The 18979-nt window shown below is 58.2% G+C and overlaps 1 protein-coding gene across 2 annotated transcripts in view; it reads right to left on the reverse strand.

Moving 5' to 3' along the window:
* The window catches only part of SZT2 (SZT2 subunit of KICSTOR complex), a 53393-nt gene that overhangs the window by 12036 nt on the left and 22378 nt on the right, over positions 1-18979 (reverse strand). For both annotated transcript variants that reach the window (XM_002686517.7, XM_010803760.4), the window contains 42 exons: positions 18539-18773; positions 18222-18351; positions 17170-17312; positions 16768-16920; positions 16521-16635; positions 16095-16312; positions 15797-16012; positions 15326-15404; positions 15034-15128; positions 14600-14768; positions 14317-14431; positions 14088-14201; positions 13729-13899; positions 13514-13608; positions 13154-13277; positions 12898-13062; positions 12607-12811; positions 12197-12312; positions 11842-12088; positions 10900-11041; positions 10699-10791; positions 10470-10548; positions 10076-10369; positions 9771-9912; positions 9497-9592; positions 9346-9409; positions 8929-9114; positions 8444-8614; positions 8269-8356; positions 8101-8172; positions 7722-7923; positions 6819-6918; positions 5991-6120; positions 4085-4237; positions 3880-3982; positions 3689-3794; positions 3492-3603; positions 2846-2964; positions 2574-2738; positions 2248-2332; positions 1948-2112; positions 1696-1863 (listed from right to left, as the gene is read on the reverse strand). In XM_002686517.7, the coding sequence (XP_002686563.3) occupies positions 1696-1863; positions 1948-2112; positions 2248-2332; positions 2574-2738; positions 2846-2964; positions 3492-3603; positions 3689-3794; positions 3880-3982; positions 4085-4237; positions 5991-6120; positions 6819-6918; positions 7722-7923; positions 8101-8172; positions 8269-8356; positions 8444-8614; positions 8929-9114; positions 9346-9409; positions 9497-9592; positions 9771-9912; positions 10076-10369; positions 10470-10548; positions 10699-10791; positions 10900-11041; positions 11842-12088; positions 12197-12312; positions 12607-12811; positions 12898-13062; positions 13154-13277; positions 13514-13608; positions 13729-13899; positions 14088-14201; positions 14317-14431; positions 14600-14768; positions 15034-15128; positions 15326-15404; positions 15797-16012; positions 16095-16312; positions 16521-16635; positions 16768-16920; positions 17170-17312; positions 18222-18351; positions 18539-18773 (5940 nt within the window). The remainder of the gene's footprint in view (positions 1-1695; positions 1864-1947; positions 2113-2247; positions 2333-2573; positions 2739-2845; positions 2965-3491; positions 3604-3688; positions 3795-3879; positions 3983-4084; positions 4238-5990; positions 6121-6818; positions 6919-7721; positions 7924-8100; positions 8173-8268; positions 8357-8443; positions 8615-8928; positions 9115-9345; positions 9410-9496; positions 9593-9770; positions 9913-10075; positions 10370-10469; positions 10549-10698; positions 10792-10899; positions 11042-11841; positions 12089-12196; positions 12313-12606; positions 12812-12897; positions 13063-13153; positions 13278-13513; positions 13609-13728; positions 13900-14087; positions 14202-14316; positions 14432-14599; positions 14769-15033; positions 15129-15325; positions 15405-15796; positions 16013-16094; positions 16313-16520; positions 16636-16767; positions 16921-17169; positions 17313-18221; positions 18352-18538; positions 18774-18979) is intronic.

Here is an 18979-nt window from a genome sequence, read left to right on the forward strand (position 1 = left end):
TGAGTGTGTGTAGGGAGTTCTTGGTCGTGAGTGTGTGGAGGGAGTTCCTGGTCGTGTGTGTGTGTAGGGAGTTCTTGGTCGTGAGTGTGTGGAGGGAGTTCCTGGTCGTGTGTGTGTGTAGGGAGTTCCTGGTCGTGTGTGTGTGTGTGTGTGTGTGTGTAGGGAGTTCCTGGTTGTGTGTGTGTGTAGGGGGTTCTTGGTCGTGAGTGTGTGTATGGAGTTCCTGGTTGTGTGTGTGTGTGTGTGTGTGTAGGGAGTTCCTGGTTGTGTATGTGTGTGTAGGGAGTTCCTGGTGGTGAGTGTGTGTAGGGAGTTCCTGGTCGTCTGTGTGTGTGTGTATAGGGAGTTCCTGGTCATGAGTGTGTGTAGGGAGTTCCTGGTCGTGTGTGTGTGTGTAGGGAGTTCCTGGTCCTGTCTGTGTGTAGGGAGTTCCTGGTCGTGAGTGTGTGTAGGGAGTTCCTGGTTGTGTGTGTGTAGGGAGTTCCTGGTTGTGTGTGTATATAGGGAGTTCCTGGTCCTGTGTGTGTGTATGGAGTTCCTGGTTGTGTGTGTGTGTGTGTGTGTGTGTAGGGAGTTCCTGGTTGTGTATGTGTGTGTAGGGAGTTCCTGGTGGTGAGTGTGTGTAGGGAGTTCCTGGTCGTCTGTGTGTGTGTGTATAGGGAGTTCCTGGTCATGAGTGTGTGTAGGGAGTTCCTGGTCGTGTGTGTGTGTGTAGGGAGTTCCTGGTCCTGTGTGTGTGTAGGGAGTTCCTGGTCGTGAGTGTGTGTAGGGAGTTCCTGGTTGTGTGTGTGTGTGTGTGTGTGTGTGTGTGTGTGCAAGGAGTTCCTGGTTGTGTGTGTGTAGGGAGTTCCTGGTTGTGTGTGTATATAGGGAGTTCCTGGTCCTGTGTGTGTGTAGGGAGTTCCTGGTTGTGTGTGTATATAGGGAGTTCCTGGTCCTGTGTGTGTGTATGGAGTTCCTGTTTGTGTGTGTGTGTGTGTGTGTGTGTGTGTGTGTAGGGAGTTCCTGGTTGTGTATGTGTGTGTAGGGAGTTCCTGGTTGTGTGTGTGTGTAGGGAGTTCCTGGTTGTGTGTGTGTGTGTGTGTGTGTGTGTGTGTGCAGGGAGTTCCTGGTCGTGTGTGTATGTAGGGAGTTCCTGGTCCTGTGTGTGTGTAGGGAGTTCCTGGTCATGAGTGTGTGTAGGGAGTTCCTGGTCGTGTGTGTGTGTGTAGGGAGTTCCTGGTCCTGTGTGTGTGTAGGGAGTTCCTGGTCGTGAGTGTGTGTAGGGAGTTCCTGGTCGTCTGTGTGTGTGTGTGTGTGTGTGTGTGTGTGTGTGTGTGTGTGTGTGCAGGGAGTTCCTGGTTGTGTGTGTGTGTAGGGAGTTCCTGGTTGTGTGTGTATGTAGGGAGTTCCTGGTCCTGTGTGTGTGTAGGGAGTTCCTGGTTGTGAGTGTGTGTAGGGAGTTCCTGGTGACAGACCCCCAATCTCAGCGAGTGACAGCTGCACACAGGCACTTCCATCAGGTGTGTCACCGTGCTGATGCGGAGAAGGTGATGGACAGCCGAGAATGTGTATCTTAGATGCAGCCTCTGCCACATCTCCCCAGACTCTCCTTGCACCCTGACCTGGAACACCGTCTCACCTGGATCTCTGGGGTTCTCCCCTCAGCCCTGGCCCTGGCGAACCTGTGACTCCCCACAGCAGGACTCCACATACCTGCGGATGTATCCTCTGTACACAGCGGCGCTGGCAGCAGCCAGAGCTCCATGATGGCATCCGCCAGGGCCTGGCGAGCTGCTGTTCGGAGCTTCTCCTCCAGCTGCACAATGCTGATGTTGCCCTTTTCCCACACATCCAGTCGAAGCCGTGGGGCCCCGCTTGGAGCTGGAAGAACAGGGGCCACTTGAGTGTGTCCCTGGTTTCCACAGCATTAAATGAACACCCCCTCCTCTGACCAAACCGCCCCACCTGAAGAACTGCCCGGCAGGACTGGGCAGCGAGTGACTTGAGTCAGCTGCTCGAACTCTTCCTCCTGCAGTGGGTCTGGGGGCCCCGGAGAAGAAGTGGGCCATGATGCCAGCGAGATGGGGGCTCCCTCCTCATCCACAAAAGCTAGAGTGATGCAGGCGACCCCTGGGTAGAAATCCAAAAGGAAAGCTCAGCTCTGCGACTTCTGGGCCCTGCCCTCCCCACCCCCCATCCAGCTTCGGGACAGGAACAGGCTTTCCCACACCCCGTGGCACCACGGGCCCAGGGGCTGCGCTGTACCTTTGCCCCCAGTGCCCTGTCCTCCAGGCTTGTTGTACAAGTAGATGTCCAAGTCGGGGAGGCCACCCTGCGGCGGGAGTGGATGCTGCGGAGAGAAGAGCCTCTGAGCACTAAGACCAGGCAGATGGACACAGGCTTCAGGGAACAGGTATCCACGGGGAGAGTGGGGAACAGGCACACACAAGAGCAAAGGGAGACACAGGTAGGTGTTACGGGCCGGGTGTACAGAGGTCCACGGGCGCACAAAGGTACCCGGGTGGGAATCTGCAGAAAACAGCTACTTCAGCAAGCATGCACGCAAGTGTGGACGGGGGGTGCAGCCTCACCTGGAAGTGGTTCCGGCTGTTGCTGTCCGTATACTTGGGGGAGTGCAGGAAGATGAGCAGGTTCTGCCGCAGGTACCAGGCCAGGGCGGGAAGCCAGGGCTGGCAGCAGGGTGGCAGGCCCAGCTGCAGCACCTCTGAGGGCAGACTCCCTGGGGGCTGGATGAACTGCAGAGAGGGAAGGAAGGGGAGTCAGAGCTGAAGAAAGAGGTTCTGGCTGCGACTGTCCCGGCGGCTGCGGTGGAGTCACGCAGGGAGCCTGGGAGGGAGCTGACCTCCACGTCAGCTGGCGTCAGCTTGCAGTTCCGCACGAGCATGACCGTGATGACGTCTAGTGTGGCCTCATCCAGGCGCCGACGCAGAACCCGTACGAGCTCATCCGTGATCTCAGGACCTGGACACGGCCATGGTGGGGAGGTGGAGACACTGGCAGAAGATCCAGCCACCCCATCTCATCCCTTAACCCCAGACTCAAACAGGCTGCCATACATCAGAAGCTGCCAGCACTAATTTCTAGTTCTGCCAAGCTACTCAGCGTTTGACAGGCGAGTCTTACCTCTCAAAGCCTCGGTGCCCCCCTCAATACAGTGGGAATAATAATAGCATCTATCTCATCAGTAACATTCTTAGCCCAAGGCTAGTATACATTTATTGAGCCATAAATAAATGAGCCAGTTGCCTACTGGATACCTTGGGTTCAGTGTATCCCAAACCCGCCCCAGTATCTGGCCAATGGGACCACCATCTATCCACATATTCAGTCAGTTTAGACGTCTGGCTGCATTTTAGCCAGCTATAGGTCCTACCCTTCAACATCCCAGGAGCCTGTCCTTTCCCACCCAGCTCCTGCTCGAGAGATGCCCGGAGCTAGTGTAAGAAGTCCCAGACAACTGTGGAACCACATCTGGCCACTCCCCTCACCTGCCTGCCCCACGCCATGCACCAGCAGCTGGATATGTCTGTCCACTTGGCCCACAGGACGAGCAGCATCGGAACTGCGGCTGGACGCCATGTCCAGGGGAGAACGAGGACCCTGCAGGGACACTGTGGTCAGGGCCTGGCTCCAGGGAGCAAAGTCTGCAGGAGCACGGGGCAATCGGGGAGTGGGGGATACATGCCGAGGCTTCCTCGGAACAGATGGGCTCCTGGCTTCGGGACAGAGCAAGGGACGGGGGCAGGGCATCACTGTCCCATGGCCGCTCACTGCAGGACGTCTCCAGGAGCCTGGGAGAGAGTGGCACGGGAGGGCTTTGGACCACAGCTCCTCCACTGCCCCAGGCTGTAGCCCGGCTTCCCAGGACCCACATACCGCAGGTAGTACACAGCTTTTGTTGCTCGCTCCTGATAAACAAACATGTTCTTCCGGTTCACCACAGAGAAGGCATTAAGCACAGAGCGTAGGGCCTGGATGGCTGTAGGGGGAACCTGGGTTTAGAAAACTCTTTTCTCCAGATTCCCCACCCCCACCCCTGACCCCGCTACACTCCACCTGCCCTCTCATGCCAATCACATACCCCGAGAGACGCCCATGCTGGGTCCCATTTTGAGGCGTGAGTGGACTCGAATCACGGTTCCCCATACGACATCACAGGAGAAATGGCCAGGGACAAACTGCATCGTGGCGGCCAGGTACCCTCGGGGCCCACAGCTCTCATCGGCAGCATAATCTGGGGGACGGGAGATGGTGGATCAGAAACAGGACACAGCCCTCTGCCCTCAGACTTCTCACCTGTGAACTGGCCTACCTGTCCTCAACCCATGACTCCTCTGGCCGATCGCTCTGTGGAGGGAAAGACGGTCACTTTGGGTATTAAGATAAGCTCTTAGGAAGACAGGTCATAGCACAGAGGTTTTCAGAACTATCTCAGGAAGACATGGAGAAGGAGCTAAGAAGAGGTATCAGGAAAGGCAAAGCATAGTCCTGGGGATGCTGCCAGGACACTCTGAGCCTGTCGGAATCTAATATAGAACATATCCTACTCATGTACTCATTGGGCAGTGCAATAATAATACACACCCCACTAAAACAGAACGTGTGTGACTGCTCACATACCCCTACGGCAGGGGTGACACTACGCCCTTTGCTCTGGAGGACAGCTAGCCCAGAAAACCCGAAGGGTTGGGTGGCTCTTTGCAAGACTGTGGCTGCAGCCCACGGCCTTGACCGACCCCTTCCAGGTTGATGAGGAACCTTCCAGTAGGTCAAGGTGGCAATCTGGTTTCCCACAGAAGCTGCTCTAAGATGTGAGCAGCGTACAGGACACCCAGGGGGCTGCAGAGTCTGGACTGGAATGCTGGTTGCTAAGGGTTTCAGTGAAACCATATGGAAAGACTAAAATGAGGAAGGGCTGGGTCTGGGCTCCGACTAGTCTCACATCCTGGGCTGCTGGGAGCCACTGGGAAGGAGTGCTTGGCGGTTGCAGCTCATACTCAATTTGCAGAAGATGTCTTCTAAACCCTGGGAAGTCCATCAATTACGGGGATTCTGCTTTGATATGGAACACATCCCAGGACGTGCTGAGAGACGCGCTCTCCCGTAGCTGTTAGGAACATTTGTCTACAGACTTGCCAAGCATGTTAAAGATAAGGAGTGATCTGACATGACTTTTAGAACTGAGGGAAAACGGCAAAGGAATGGCACAATCTGGTTTTTTGCTGTGAGCTGGGGTGAGAGGTCATGAGGAATAAGAGAAGGGAGCAGAAGTGTGGAGATTTTGATTCCCATCTCAAGTAGATGATCGTGTGTTTTCTAACCCCAAAGGTTTCTGTGCCTGCCTGTCTGGAGGGACAGCCAATCAGAGGGAAAATCCTATGGGCACTCAGGCTCCACCCCTCCGGGCTTCTCGTCTGTGAGCTGGCCTACTTGTCCACCATCCCCTGCCCTTTCCTTGGCCCCGGCCATCACCCAGCAGGGGCGAGATGGTCATTTCAGAAAACAAGGCAGGGCCAGTAGAGCATGCCCTTAGGAAGACAGGCCACAGCGGCGCCTGCTCCGTGTCCCTTCTCTCCTGTATTCTTCAACGGTGCCCCCTCTGCTGGCTCTTTCCCATGGAACAGAAACATGTTCAAGTCTCTACCTTATTTTAAATTCCTGCCTTGCCTCCCACCTTCCTTTAGTTTCTGCCGGATCTATTTGCTTCTCCCTTCACTGCCAGGCGACTTGAAAGAGGAGTGCCTCCCGGCTCCTCCAGCCTAATATCCTTTCATGTTTCCACTTTCTCTGGTTTCCTACTCCTGTCTCCACTGAAAGCACTTTCACTAGCCACTGATGACCCCGTGGCAGCCAAACCTGGTGATCCTTTTCGGTCCTCTTCTCCACTGTATTACCTGGCACCGAGGACCAAGTAATGGTGAGTGACTTGGTCCTCCCCCAGCTTCTCAGCAGTCTTCGGTAAAGGAAGGCTCCTGAGTGGGACTCACCATCGCTGGGCAGTGGTACCCGCTGACGGGAGTGGAAGGGGGTCTCGCTACGCCACAGGTCTTCTTCGCTCTCAGCCACCAGAAGAGAGTTGCACACATGACTGTCGTGCAGGTCCTGAAGAAGCAGCCGCTGAGAGAAGAAGGAACCAGCTCTCAGGGAACTGAAATACTCCCGCATACACTGCTGGTGGTGGAGGGGGTGATCAAAGGCTAGAGAGAATGCCCATTATCACTGGGGGTCGGAGGTCAAAAAGAGCATCAGTAATCACTGGGAGCTCAGAGATGGTGTCTGACAGTCACTGGGCTCTGGGCGCTGCAGCCAGTGAAGGACATCTGTCCCTCCTCTTTGCCAGAATCTATTTACTGCCCTTCAGATCTCAGCTTAAAAATCTCTTCTTCCCAGCTTTCCCTGACACTGCAGATGGTCAGATCCCTGTTAAGTGTTCTCACAGTCTCTGCTTTTCCTCTGCAGAAGCCTTCACAATTGCAGCGGAAATAATTTGTGTGCTTTAGTGGTTTCATATCCATCTCTCCCCATTTGACATAAGCTTCCCTCTGTCTTAATTCATTATCTCATCCCTAATGCTAGCTGAGTGCAATGAGAGGGAGCATCTCATAGTCACTGGAAGGGAATGAGAGAGTAACCCACTCTGGGGGTGGGTTGGGAGAGCTCCTCAGGTTGTAAGGACACTGGGGAGTAATAGCATCCCAGTAACTAAGGGTCAAAGAAAATGTCCAAGTTGGATCAACAGCCTCCGAAAGTCAAGTTCCTAGAAACTCCTTCCTCATCTGGGCTGCATCCCATGCCTGGAGAGCCCTGCCCCTTACCTGGTTGACCTCCCTGCAGATCTCCCCAACTCGCCTCACCAGGAGCTGCTGCAGGTGGCGACACTCGGTGCCTGGCCCCCCATCCTCCCGAATCAGGCTCCTGGGGAGGATACATCAGACACAGAATTGCAGTGGGGCGGGAGAGGCGGGAGGGGGTCATGGGAGGAAGGACCAAGAGGAGGGAAAGGAAGGAGGACTGGACAAGGGGAAGTAAACGTGAAGGGAACTAGGAAAGATGGAATTCTCAACAGCAATTCTGGAAGTCTGGGCTCCAGGCTGGCCTCACAGCCTCCACGTAGGTACCACCTGAGGTTTCCCTCATGCAGTTCACCTCTTCTTTATCCTCCGATCTTCTTTGTCAGAATGGTGGGCCTCCCTTCTCTTAACATGCCCACCCCCATGATTAGAAATGTCTAAGTATGACGCTGCTGCTTACTAACTGGGATCTTGAGCAAGCATAATATAGCCTATGTGTGCTGGAGTTTCTTCATTCTGACCATAAGGATAATAATACTTCGCAGGTATGTTACAGATCAAATGAGTGATCCATATAACAAGCAGCACAGTGCGTGCCACATAGCAAGTACTTGCTAAATACTACCTATTATCCCTTATTTTTATATGCCTATAGCTCCTGAGCTGCTGTCAACTATAGATTCTCATAATGCTTGGCTAGGAGCCAAAATCCTCATCAGCTTTTCAACTCCATTAGAAGAGCAGAGTGATACGCTTTGTTACAACCTGTGGGAAGTGGTCAGGAGCCCCCAACCTCAGAGCACAAGTCAGATCCCTACCCAAAACCTAAGTCCCAAGTCTAGCCTTCTAACAACACTGAAGAGGGGAGTTGTGGGACCAGGGAGAGGCTAACGTCGGCGTCAGGGTGCAGGCCCAGCTTTTCCTTACCTCGCATGTGCGTACACTTCCACACGGTCCTGCAGCACCCGGACAATGAGCCAGAAGTCAGGCAGGCAGGGTCCAGGGAGGCCTACGAGCGAAGGCTGTGGAGGTGGAGGCCCGGGCGGGGTCCGCAACATGAAAGGGGGCTTCTCACCTGGGGTCTCACTGGGACCCTCACTGTCTGAGCCACTGCTGCCACCATCGTAACCTGTGTCAAACATGCTCAAGTTCGACCTTACCCTTAGGCTCATGTGAGCCCCAAATGCATCAGCTTGGTGGGCCCCCCTGGGTTAGTCCCTACTGATAGACCTGCCCAGACCTTTCACTATGCGGCCCTGAGTCCACTTCCCATCAGCTTGGTCTTCCCTGCTCTGCTCCAACTTACCTAGGTGGTCCGAGTCCACACTGCCCTGACTGGACATGAGACTGAGTCCCCGGCTGGGCCCAGGCTGGCTCCCTGGGAAGAGAAGGGAAAGCCTGGAGCCTCTCTCGATCCTGCCAAGGACGCTTTCTGAACATGGGTGCAGGGCCAGGGAGGTGCAAGTCCTCTTACCTCCCTGGGGCAGGTTGGGCAGACTGATGAGCAGGGGGCTCTGAGAATCCTCTGGGGAGCCAGGGGCTTGGGGGCTGGCTGTCAGGGCCTGAGGGTCAGGAGGTCAGGTTGGAGCACAGCCCCATACTTCCACCACCACCCGCTCCTTTCGCAGGTCAGCCCAGGCAAGACTCACCTCCCCTTCAAGGCCTTCAGCCCTGTCCTCCTGGCTGCGCCAAGCCCAGGCCGGGGAAGTCCCAAGCTCCCTGTGGGACCCACCTGGCTGTTGGCCCACTGCCACAAAGAAGAAGCCACTGTCAGGGTCCTCAAGAAGAACATGACCAGGGAGGTGGAGGCGGCGGAACTCCTAGGGAGCAGGAGCCAAGGGCAGAGGTTAGGCAGGAGCAGCTCTCCCTACTGGTGGGCCCCACACTTCCTCATCAGACCCCTCACAAGTAGCCGGTGAAGCACAAGCTAGCATCCCCATTGTTATGAAAAGGCTCAGTGACTCGCCCAAGACTCAACAGGCCCGGGGGCAAGGGTGAGCTGCCAGGCATGGGGTCAGAGTCAGACCACAGGGTGAGGAGGTGGACTCCAACCGAGGGCCTTCTGGTTCTATCCATGCAGCCTGGGGAAGGACGGGCCCCAGGGTGACCAGGGAGCATCTCGAGGGCAGCATACCTCCTTAAACTGTGTGAGAGAACGCTCTGGCCCAAACACAAAACTCAGGGGCAGCGTTTGGCGCAGGCAGGTGGAGCGTCCGGGTGAGCTGTGGATGTGGGCGGCTGCGCGGTGCAGGGCCGGGCTCTGGGGGATGCCCCCTCTTCGGAGCGCCCCCACCATCTCATCCTCCAGCAGCCAGCGGATCTACAGTCAGAGAGCAATGCAGGGAGTGGTGAGGGGCACCCCCCACGCCGACTGGGGCATCACTGTACTCCTCTATCAGAAGACACTGGAAGAGACTCTGCCTCACAGACTGGGACAGGCCTCACTGGACCCCAGAATAAAGGGGGTGTCTTATGTCACCATCTGATGGAAAGGGTGTCAGTTACAGTGCTGAGGGGTGGTTACTTAGGCTGGGGGAGGGAAGGCCCTCACCTCACTCATGGTCGTCTCAACAGCCAGTCTGTGGGGTGTGGCCAAATTAGACAGTCCTGGGTGCCTAATTGGAAGAAAGGTTTACATACTGGTTTCCAGAGGACAAAAACCAATGGGGAGCAAGGAAGTCTAAGAGGGAGATAGGAAATACCTGTCTTCTCCTGGAGGTGGAAGTGGGGGCCCCAGCCCATCATCGGATGGCTGCCCTGGGGACCGTGGGAAGGACGCACTGCTTTCAGAAGTTGACCTGAACAGAACAGGAGCAAAGATCAAAGGTCAGCACCTATCATCCTCCCAAGGCCTCCTCCGCAATGCTTTCTTGGAATCCTTAAGGTACCTTTGGTCCCCAGGCACCCCTAAACTCCTTAATGGTTCCCATTAAGGATCCCAAGGCCCCAGATCCCCCACCAAACTTGCTGCCACACCGGTGGTGCTGAGGATCTGAGGTCGGGGGAAGCTCCACTTCCAGGGGCAAGGTCAGCACAAAGACGTCCAGAGTGACACTGAGGTCCCGCAGAGCAACTCGGCCTCCAATAGGGGGGCCCTCTAGGCTAGAAAGCACCTGGCCTGGGAGAGGGGGGAGGTTAGGGGTCACTGGAGCCCTGGGACAAGCACAGATTCCAAGTGTCTAGGGCTAAAGAGTTATACCCAGAGGCTCTCTCCCACCCCCAGACAGGCAGGCAGGCTGGACCAGGTCCTATGGCCCTCCCCTGGGGACCTCTAGACTCACCCAGGCAGGTGGGCAGGCTGCACACAGGTACTGAGCTGTGCTGGCCACGCAGCCGCACGGAGCACGTGAGGTGCAGGAAGAGCGGCGGTAGGTCATGCGCCAGGCTCTCAGGCCCCGTGGGGGAGTCGCCCCCCAGGATACTGAAGGAGTCTTCGTCCGGGTTCACGGTGTCTGCATCTGACAGCGAGGCACAGTCCAGCCCAGCAGGCCCCAGGTCTGGTTCACGGCTCTCGCGGTACTCCACTTCCAGCTCTGGGTCACTCTCGGTGACCACGCAGCAGGCAGATGCATCTCCTGGAGACACATGTCACGTGGTCAACAGGAGAGGCTGGCGGCGGAGGCCCTGGATGCTGGCTGGAAGCAGCCTTTACCCCGTACCCACTGGCCTATGTACCTTCCTCTCCCATGAGCTCAGCCTCTGAAAACTCCAAGTCACTGACTTTTCTGTCGACTGTGTCCCGGGGGCCCTCATCCTGGGCAAGAGAAAGGGACAGCTTGACCTGAGGTGGGGCCTCAGGGGACCAAGCATCAGGGATCAGGAGGATCTGGGTGGGCCAAGCAGGCTTTCAGGGGCTACAGGCTGTGGGGAGGGAGGGAGGGAGGTAAGGGAGATGGTTGCTCACCTCACGCCTGCTGGATGGAGGGCAATAGAAGAAGTAGTGGGGGTTGGAGGGCACGGTGCGGAAGTGGAGACTGCTGATCTCCAGGAACTTCTCCTGTTTGGGGTTAGAAGGCTACGATGTCAGCTGCTATTTGGCTGAGCCTACACACCCCCAACCATGAGGGACCACTGCCCAGCCAGGGCTCTGTCTCTCTGCCCTCACCTGGATGAGGCTGTGAAGAGCATCATGGGCCTCTCCTCTGAGCTGGCAGACATCTGTCAGAGAGATCTCCAGGCCCGGGTCTGGATGCCCAGGGACACGGGTGCTCTGAAACTCAGGCTCGCTTAGGTCCTCGGTCTCTATGCTGAGCAGGGTGGGGGGTAGTGAAGTGTTAGGAAGCATCGCGTCCTAGAGGAGCCTGCTTCCCAAGTGGGAGCAGCACACGATGGTCTGCCTCCGCCTCTCAGAAGGGTGCTGAGCACAGGACGCTCGCAGGAGAGGCCAGGAGAACCCACCCACCCGTCTCTGCTCTAACCGCCATATTGCTTGGTGGCTGGACATTTCTGTGCAACAGAATGAGTAAGGCTGATTCCTGGCTTTCAGCAGGTGGAGGGAGAGGTCATTCATTGTGGAAGAGAGACCCAGGTGGAGAAGCAAGGTTTGGTGGGAAAAGTGCACTCATCTGGGGGGCATGAAAGGTGGGAGATGCAGACCTCCAGAGAGGGAACTGGGCACCACCAGTGTACTCAGTCCTCTGCTCCTTCCGTTCCCCCAGTGCTGACCCCTGCAGACACCAGACACACAGCTGTCTGCCTGCCTGCCTCTCTCACTCAACAGTTTCTGTCTGTGTGAGACTCAGCAGTTTAGGGGATTATCACTACAATCTGGATGTCCTCGGACAAGCTTCTGCTTTCTCTGATGGCCACTGGCAACTCCCCACCACTAACCTAGCTCAACACTCCACACCAAAACAGGAAAGCTGGGAGAACCAGGAGAGTAAGATGGGGAGACTGCTGCCCATGTTGAATGGGAGACAGAAGCCTGGGCAGGAGGTGGGAAACCAGTGACCAAGCATGTCTGGTCGCTTCCCCAGGGCAAGAGGCCCCGGGCTATAGGGGCTTCGTCTGTGTGCCCCCTTATACATCATTCAAGAACCATCCCAACCTGGACTCAGAAGCCAGGACAGCTCGTTCCCGAGGCTCGGGGCCCTCCTCCATGCTGCTGCTGAAGAGCCCTGGGCTGAGAGGACCAGGGCTTGGGGGTGCATGAGGCAAACCCCGAGTGTGGCCACACAGTGCGAGCAGAAAGGGGGTGATGTCTATTTCCTGCAGCAGCTCCTCACAGGCATCCACTGCTATCAGCAGGTCCTGCGAGGTCACGCTCTGTGCTTGCTGCAAGCTCCGGAACAGCCCTGGGGGAAGCAGAAGGGGCCACGAGGTCAAGCTCTGCGAGGACCTCTCCAGTCCCCATGGCCGTCATCTGCAAAGTGGGCTCCTCCTTGCCGCAGCGTCACGCTCACCGCGGACGTAGCATCGCTGTGCGTGCTCCTGTAGCAAGGCACAGTGGCTGGCTGCCCCCTTGTGCCTGGGCTCCATCCAGGCTGAGGAGAGGGAAGGCTGGTCGAGGAACTGAGTCCTAGGAATGGAAGGAAAGAGAGGGCTTGGCCAGCTCCCCTCAGTGACAGCCCACACTCAACCATCCCCACCTTCCAGTGGATTGTCCCTAGGTCCCTACCAAAGGCAGTGACGGCCCAGAGACTTCAGCTGATGCACTGAAGGAAGTCTAGCACTGGGCAGGCAGGACATGGCCAAGAAGCTGAGCTCCTGACACTGATCATCAACTTGTGTGTCTCTCCCCTTGAGCCATGGCTGGGGGCCATGGTTGGCTGGGGGCGGGGAAAGGACCCAGGTCAACACAGAGGGCACTCACCGGAAGACGAGATCTCGGGGTGGCTGAGGGGGCTGCATGCCAATCATCTGCTCCCTCAATGCTTCCAGAGAACAGCTATAGATGTAGACAGGACACCGGGTCCGGGGCCCATCTGCACCCTCTGTCTGTGAAGCCTGGCGCCCAGGGTAAGCTGGTACGTCCTGACGGAAGGGTGGGCTCAGCTCTCCTGGATTCTGGGCACTGTCTGTGGGCAAGAGGTAGCCCATGGCATCCAGCCCTCTGTTCCCGTTCCCACTGCTGCTTAGCTGACTTAAGAGTCAGCAGACTTACCACTGGCTGGGGTGACACTGAGGGTGGGGACCTGGGACTTTGTCACCGTGACCCCAGTTCCTGCCAGATCTTTCGGGCTGGGGGCCCCGTTCCAATCTTCAAACTTAGGCCTCATCTCCTCTTGAGGGGGTCCCTCTAGGCCATATGAAGCCAGATGTAGGACATCTGCAGAAGAAAAGTGAGACATAACTCAGAGCCGCCTGGCGGGCCAGTGAGGGAGCTGAGGGGATGCGTGGGAGAGGTCAACAGTCAGTACCTGAGAAGGTCGCGGGGAGGAAAGTCAGAAAAACATGCTGGGGGGTCACAAGCCTTGCATAGCAGCGCCACTGAGGGGGCTGGGCAGGGCTGACGGGCCCGGGAGTTTCAGGAGGGCCTGGACTCTGTACAAGAGAAGCAAAATCAGAGCCGCCTGAAGGGACCACCCAGTGCCCACTTCCTTCCTCTGCCTGAGACTCCACGCTCAGGGACAGCTTGCAACACTGGCGACCAAGAGGAACGATGGCACCCTGTCAGTGGCGGGCGGCACTGAGCCTGCCCAGACTTAGAAAGCTGGGGAGGAACATGTGGGGACGGCAGGAGGTCACCATGATGAAAGGCCCGATGCACCAGTGCTGACCAGGTTGGGAAGACCGGGGTCTCCGATGGCCTGGGCGCTGCTGCCTGCTTGATCCTTTAGGATCCCAGGGTCCCCCACTGGTGGCCCCTCTGGACCTACAATGAAGGTAGAGGTGGATGGGAGAGCAGAGCTCTGAGATGCAGGAAACGGGAGGCCAGAACCCAGACGGGAACCGCTCTGTAGAGTCTGGTGCCTGGAAAGAGGCGGGGGCTCACCTGGACTGTGGCGGGTCCGCCGAAGCACCTCGCGCAGGAAGGCTGCCTGGTCGGCGGCGGGCAGCGGGAGCTCCCGGTCACTCAGCTCCTGGCCCAGGCAGCCATGCAGCAGGCACAGCACCATGTCATTGGCGGGACAGGGCCCCTCGGCGGGAGGGACGCCCTCTGGCTCTGCCCAACACACACTCCACTCAGCACCCAGGGCCTCCTGCTGCCCAGCGCCCCCGGCTCCGCCCCGGCCAGCCCGGCCCTCCTGCAGCCGCCGCCCCTGACACCCTCTGCTCCTTCGCAGACTCATCTGCTTTCTGTGCTCTAATACCCCTTGGCTGGCCGGCTCTCTAGGCACAAGGTTCACCCACCTCTGGAAAGCAGGAGGAAGAACATCTGGAGCTGCTGGCACTGAGGCAACAGTCCCATGAGGTCAAAACGGAAAGGGATCTCGTGGACGCAGGCGTCTCTTCCCTGGTCCAATCCTGGGAGGGCGGTGAGGGCGGGGGAGACGAGCGCAGGGAGGCCTGGAGTTCCCGTCTGCAGCTGGCTTCTCCCCACTCCTCCCCTGCTCCTGCCCAGAGGCCCCTCCCCACTGACCGGCAGAGACCCTTGGCTCCAGGGGCAGGGGACTCCACTCCTTGCTCTGGCAGAGCTGTATCAGGTACTCGAAGCTCAGCATGGAGCCTATGCAGGCAGCGTCCCGAGGGTGGAGCTAGGGGAGGAGTAGCAGAGGGCAGGGGTGAACCCCAGCTTCCAGCTCTCAAGGAAGCCCCACCAACACAGACATTCAGAACACAGAGACTGAGAGGGACCAGGAAGCCATCAGGCTGTGCTACTCCCAAGGGACTAGGGAGCGGTGGGGTCCTCCGAGGCCACTCACAGCTCGAGGGATCTCACAGTACGTCAAGTCCTGGAGGTGCCTCCAGCTCTCAGGGCCGGGTCCCACCCGTCCATGCTGTGGCTCCACCCACACCTCGGTGACCAGGTTGAGTTCCGAGTCCCCCTCCAGGGCCTCCACCTCCACATCGTTGTCATCATCTGTTGAGAAGCTAAAGGAGGAAGGACTCTAAGCCTGGAAGAAAGGAGAGTCCAACCCACTACCACCTGGTCAGGAGTTGGTCTACAGAGGGTGGGAAGGCCAGGGCTCACGGGACAGCCACAATTCACACACAGCCTTCTGTCACTGTATCTGCCCCATGAAGCGTCTAAAGACAGTATCCCCTGCCCTGACTTTCAAGGTTGGGAGACAGACCTTCAGGGCGCAGTAGGGGGAAGGGGAACTGGAGCAAAGTGGCTCCGGGGGTCGGGCCTCACCTGTCCTTGGTGGAGGTTGAATGAGGCGGGAAGAGGATGTACTGGACCACGCACGTGTGCCTCTCCTCGGCCGCAGCCTGCCCCGGGGGCTCGTTCTGAGACAGGAGGGGAGAGTTTAGACCCACCCCAGCCCTGGCCTTCAGAACTTTAGGCCCCTCGCCACACTCCTGGGATTGGCCTCAGGCCACAGGGTCCCAGTGAGGCAGTGTTTCCATCAGCGCCGAACCCGCTCAGAGGTGAGTAGCCCTGAGATGACGATGGACCTTGGTGGGATATGAGGGATGGCACGTACCTGAATCGGGAGCTCCAGGACCATGGTGATGATGCCTTCCCCACTGCAGGCGAAATGGAACCCTTCCGAGAGCCGAACTCTGAGGCCCCAGAGAAGCAGCAGTGGGACGGGATGAGATGGGGAGAGACATTCAGCATACAACCCCTGGCTTCCGATGCCACTTAAGACGCCCACTTTCCAGTGGCCATCCAGGCAGACTTGTCTGCTGGTGGCCCTGTTCAAACCACTGGTCCTTTGGGGCAGCAGGTCCAATGAGAACTAGGGGCCAAAGTCACCAAGTTGTGGGGAAAGATGGTAGGCAGGGGAGCAGCGTGCCAGCTCTGTGCTGGCTCTTCTGCAGAGCTGGGGCCTCAGAGATGAGGGCAGAGAGAGGGACCATGTCTGGCTTAGGCTCTCTGCCAGCATCCAAAGCCCAGCGTTGATGCTTGCTCCCTCCCTGCCCCCCGTGGCCCGGTAGGTTGAGTGACGTACTCAGTGAGGATGGAAAGGAGCTGGGCGATGGCGCTGAGCGGCAGCGCAGGGGCCAGTCCTGACGGGACGCTCCAGAGCCAGCGCTGGTGGTACAGGTAGCGGGACAGTGATGCCAGGCTAGAAGAGGCTGAGCGGCCTGACACCAAGGGCAGTGGCCCCGGTGGCTCCAGGGTCAGCAAGAAGGGTGCCCGGTAGTCCAGGGGCAGCTTCTCATACCTGGGCAACAAGGGCAATTCCCAATTGACCTCTACTCATGCCCAGCTCATGTTCCTGGCCTGTCCTCACCCTCTCTACGAACCTGATGAGCAGCTTGTCCAGTGGCTTATGCAGGACCACAAGGCAGGGCCGGTCAGACAGGGCCTGCTGTGGCCCCAGCGCTGGGGGGGACTTGGAGGGAGAGTTGCCTCCACCGGTGCCCCCCAGCCCTTTTCGTTTCACCTTGGGTGTTGGCTCCTTGCTTTGAACCCGGTGGGGGAAACGCAGGCGCAGGATTTCTTCCCGCAAGTCCGACACAATCTGAGGGGAAACTGTGATCACAACCTCCTGCTCCCATCTGCTGTGGACATGCAGAAGGGGTCCACAGACGAGGCGGGAGAGCCTGGTGCCCCACGGCTTATTGGTCTGGGGGGCTCCTCCTTCGACTGGCCCCGGGAGTGCTGGGGAGAAGGAGCCTGTTGACACTCCAGGGCTTGTGGGTCGGAGAGTGAGCTGGGGCCCCGCTCACCTTGTGCCGAGCCTGTGCTGGTGTGCCGATGAGGAAACCCAGGCGGAGCACCATGCACGGGGCCTTGGAGATGATGCGGACCATGTAGAAGGAGGAGGGGGGCTGGTCTGGGGCACTGGGGAGAAATGGAGGATCCATGAGCAGCCCTCGGCTGGGAGAAGATGGGTTTAGGAGGAAGGAGGGAGAGGGTCTGGGGTGAGAGGAAGAGACACGGGATGGGGGGAGGAGGGGACATCACCGCGCCCACCTGGAGAGCAGCTTCACATAGGAATAGCCCTCAACTAGCACGAAGCTGCTCCAGTCACGGAGCAGGGAGGTCAGCGAGGAGTGCGAGATCCTGCACTGGATGGTGCTGTAGCGGCCGTTGCTGCCCGGAGTGTGCAGGTGCTTGGGGATGGGCCTGGGGAGAGGGTGTGCGGTGAGGTCAGCCGGCCCGGCCCCAGGGTGGGGGAGGGGGACAGGCTGCTACTTCTCTCTTCCAGGCCCTGTCTGAGGGTCTGGAGGCTCAAGAGCAGGAGGGCTAGGACAGCTGGAGCTTTCCTTCCCCAAGTCGGTACGGGCTCATCCACTGCCTCCCTTCCCCGTCACTCCGCGTCCCCCCCACGCCCTGCTCCTCCACCCCAGCTGTGGCCCGACCAGGGATACCCACGTGTCGTGCTCCAGGACGAGCACCAGGCGATGCATGTGCAGCCAGCGCTGCCACGAGTTCGCGTCCATGGACAGCACCGGCTTCCAGTAGGCAGCAAACTGGGCATGGGAGGAGTCGGAGCCACTGTGCTGAAGCGACAGCACCTGGGGCACGAAGAGGTCATGAATGACCTCTGCAGGGCATCAGAGCCTGGGGTGGCGGGGGGGTCAGAGGCGGCAGTGGTGTAGGGCTAAGCCCCGCCTGGGACAGAGGCAGAAACTGCCTCCAATAGGAAGGCTAGGTCAGGGGCCCCCAGCCTCTAGAATCTCATGCCTAAGGGTCTGAGCTGGAAATGTTGAAATAATAGTAAGAAATAAAATGCGCAATAAATGTAGTGCACTTGAATCATTCCAAAACGACTCCCTCAAACCCCAGTCTGTGGAAAAATTGTCCCACAAAACCAGTCCCTGGTGCCAGAAAGGTTGGGGACCACTGGCTAGATTAAGACAAATGGGCCCAGGGACAGGCAGCGTGGCCTCTTAAAGCTGAATCCATCCAGGATGGAACTTCCATCACTGACTTTGGGGGAAAGCCTCTGAGTGATGGCAGGACCTCAGGAAGAGGGTATGATTCATACCCTCATGAGGGTAGAATAAGCCCCCAGCCCCTCAGTGCTAGGCTGACAGCTGGGGCCAAGTGTGGAGAAGGCAAAAGACAAACGGAGCCACAGTCCTTGAGAAGCACAGCAGTCGCGGTTGGCGGGAAGTGCGGGGCAGGCTGGAGGGCGCGTGTGGAGATGGCGAAAGGGCTTGTAGCTGGCTGGGAGACCACTTCGGAGACATTCTGCTACTCTTGACCCTGGACTCCAGTGATCCGTGGAGGGTCAGCTTTCTCTAGAGACTCTTTCCTCCCCTGGGGCAGGGGGTGGGGGTGGGGAGGAGGGGGCTCTGATGGCTAAAGTTCAGGGTCCTGGTTTGGGGGCCTCAGATTTGAGAGGTGAGGAAAATGAACGTGGTTCTGGGCTCCAGAGGGAGAGCACAGGATAGGGAGAACGCGCGTCAGGGCCCCCTCACCGGGGTGGTGGAGCCGGGTGGGATGTAGAAGAGAGGCACTCCGCTCTTGGTGCTGTCGGGCAGCGTGAAGTGTTCCGGGACGGAGGAGAAGGACTGCAGGTGGGCGAGCATCTGATCCGTCTGGTTAATGCTGCACAACAAGGGCCACCCTGAGCCTCCCCGGCCTCTGGGGAGTCAGGGGAGGGGAGCCCCGGGGCACGTGGGAGTCTGGACACAAGCCCGAGTGCTCAGGGTGACTCTCTCCAGCCCCACTTTCACACCTCCGCCCCTCCACACAGCGAGTGGGGCCTCCGTCACTGAGCGGCGACCCTGCTTACCTCTGCAGCGTGTTCCAGAACCGCCGGATAACGTGGGTCCGATACAGCGAGCGAATGGGTTGTCTCAGCGCGCAGGACACGTCATGCAGGATGTCATAACCGCCTTCCATTGTCACTTCCACCCGGGTGCCTCGAGGGCCCTCAGGCTCCAGGGGCCAGGGTGCAGTAGCCACGTACTCAATGCGCATGTTGTGTTTCCACAGCAGCACCAGCTTCACCTCCAGCTGGGACCCGCCTTCAGGGGAAGCAGGAGGGGAGGAGGGCCTGGGACTGGGTCCTGTCCGCAACCTCCACCTACAGCATGCAACTCTAGCCTGGCCAAAGGTTCCAAGCCTGGTTCCACAGAGTGCAGGCCAAGAGCCCGCCAACAGACACAAACTGAAGTTCGCAGGCAAAATCTGAAAACAAGCTAAGTCCAGGACACTACACCACTCTCAGCTG

The sequence above is a fragment of the Bos taurus genome, chromosome 3 (genome assembly GCF_002263795.3).
Source record: "Bos taurus isolate L1 Dominette 01449 registration number 42190680 breed Hereford chromosome 3, ARS-UCD2.0, whole genome shotgun sequence".
Classification (NCBI taxonomy): Eukaryota; Metazoa; Chordata; class Mammalia; order Artiodactyla; family Bovidae; genus Bos; species Bos taurus.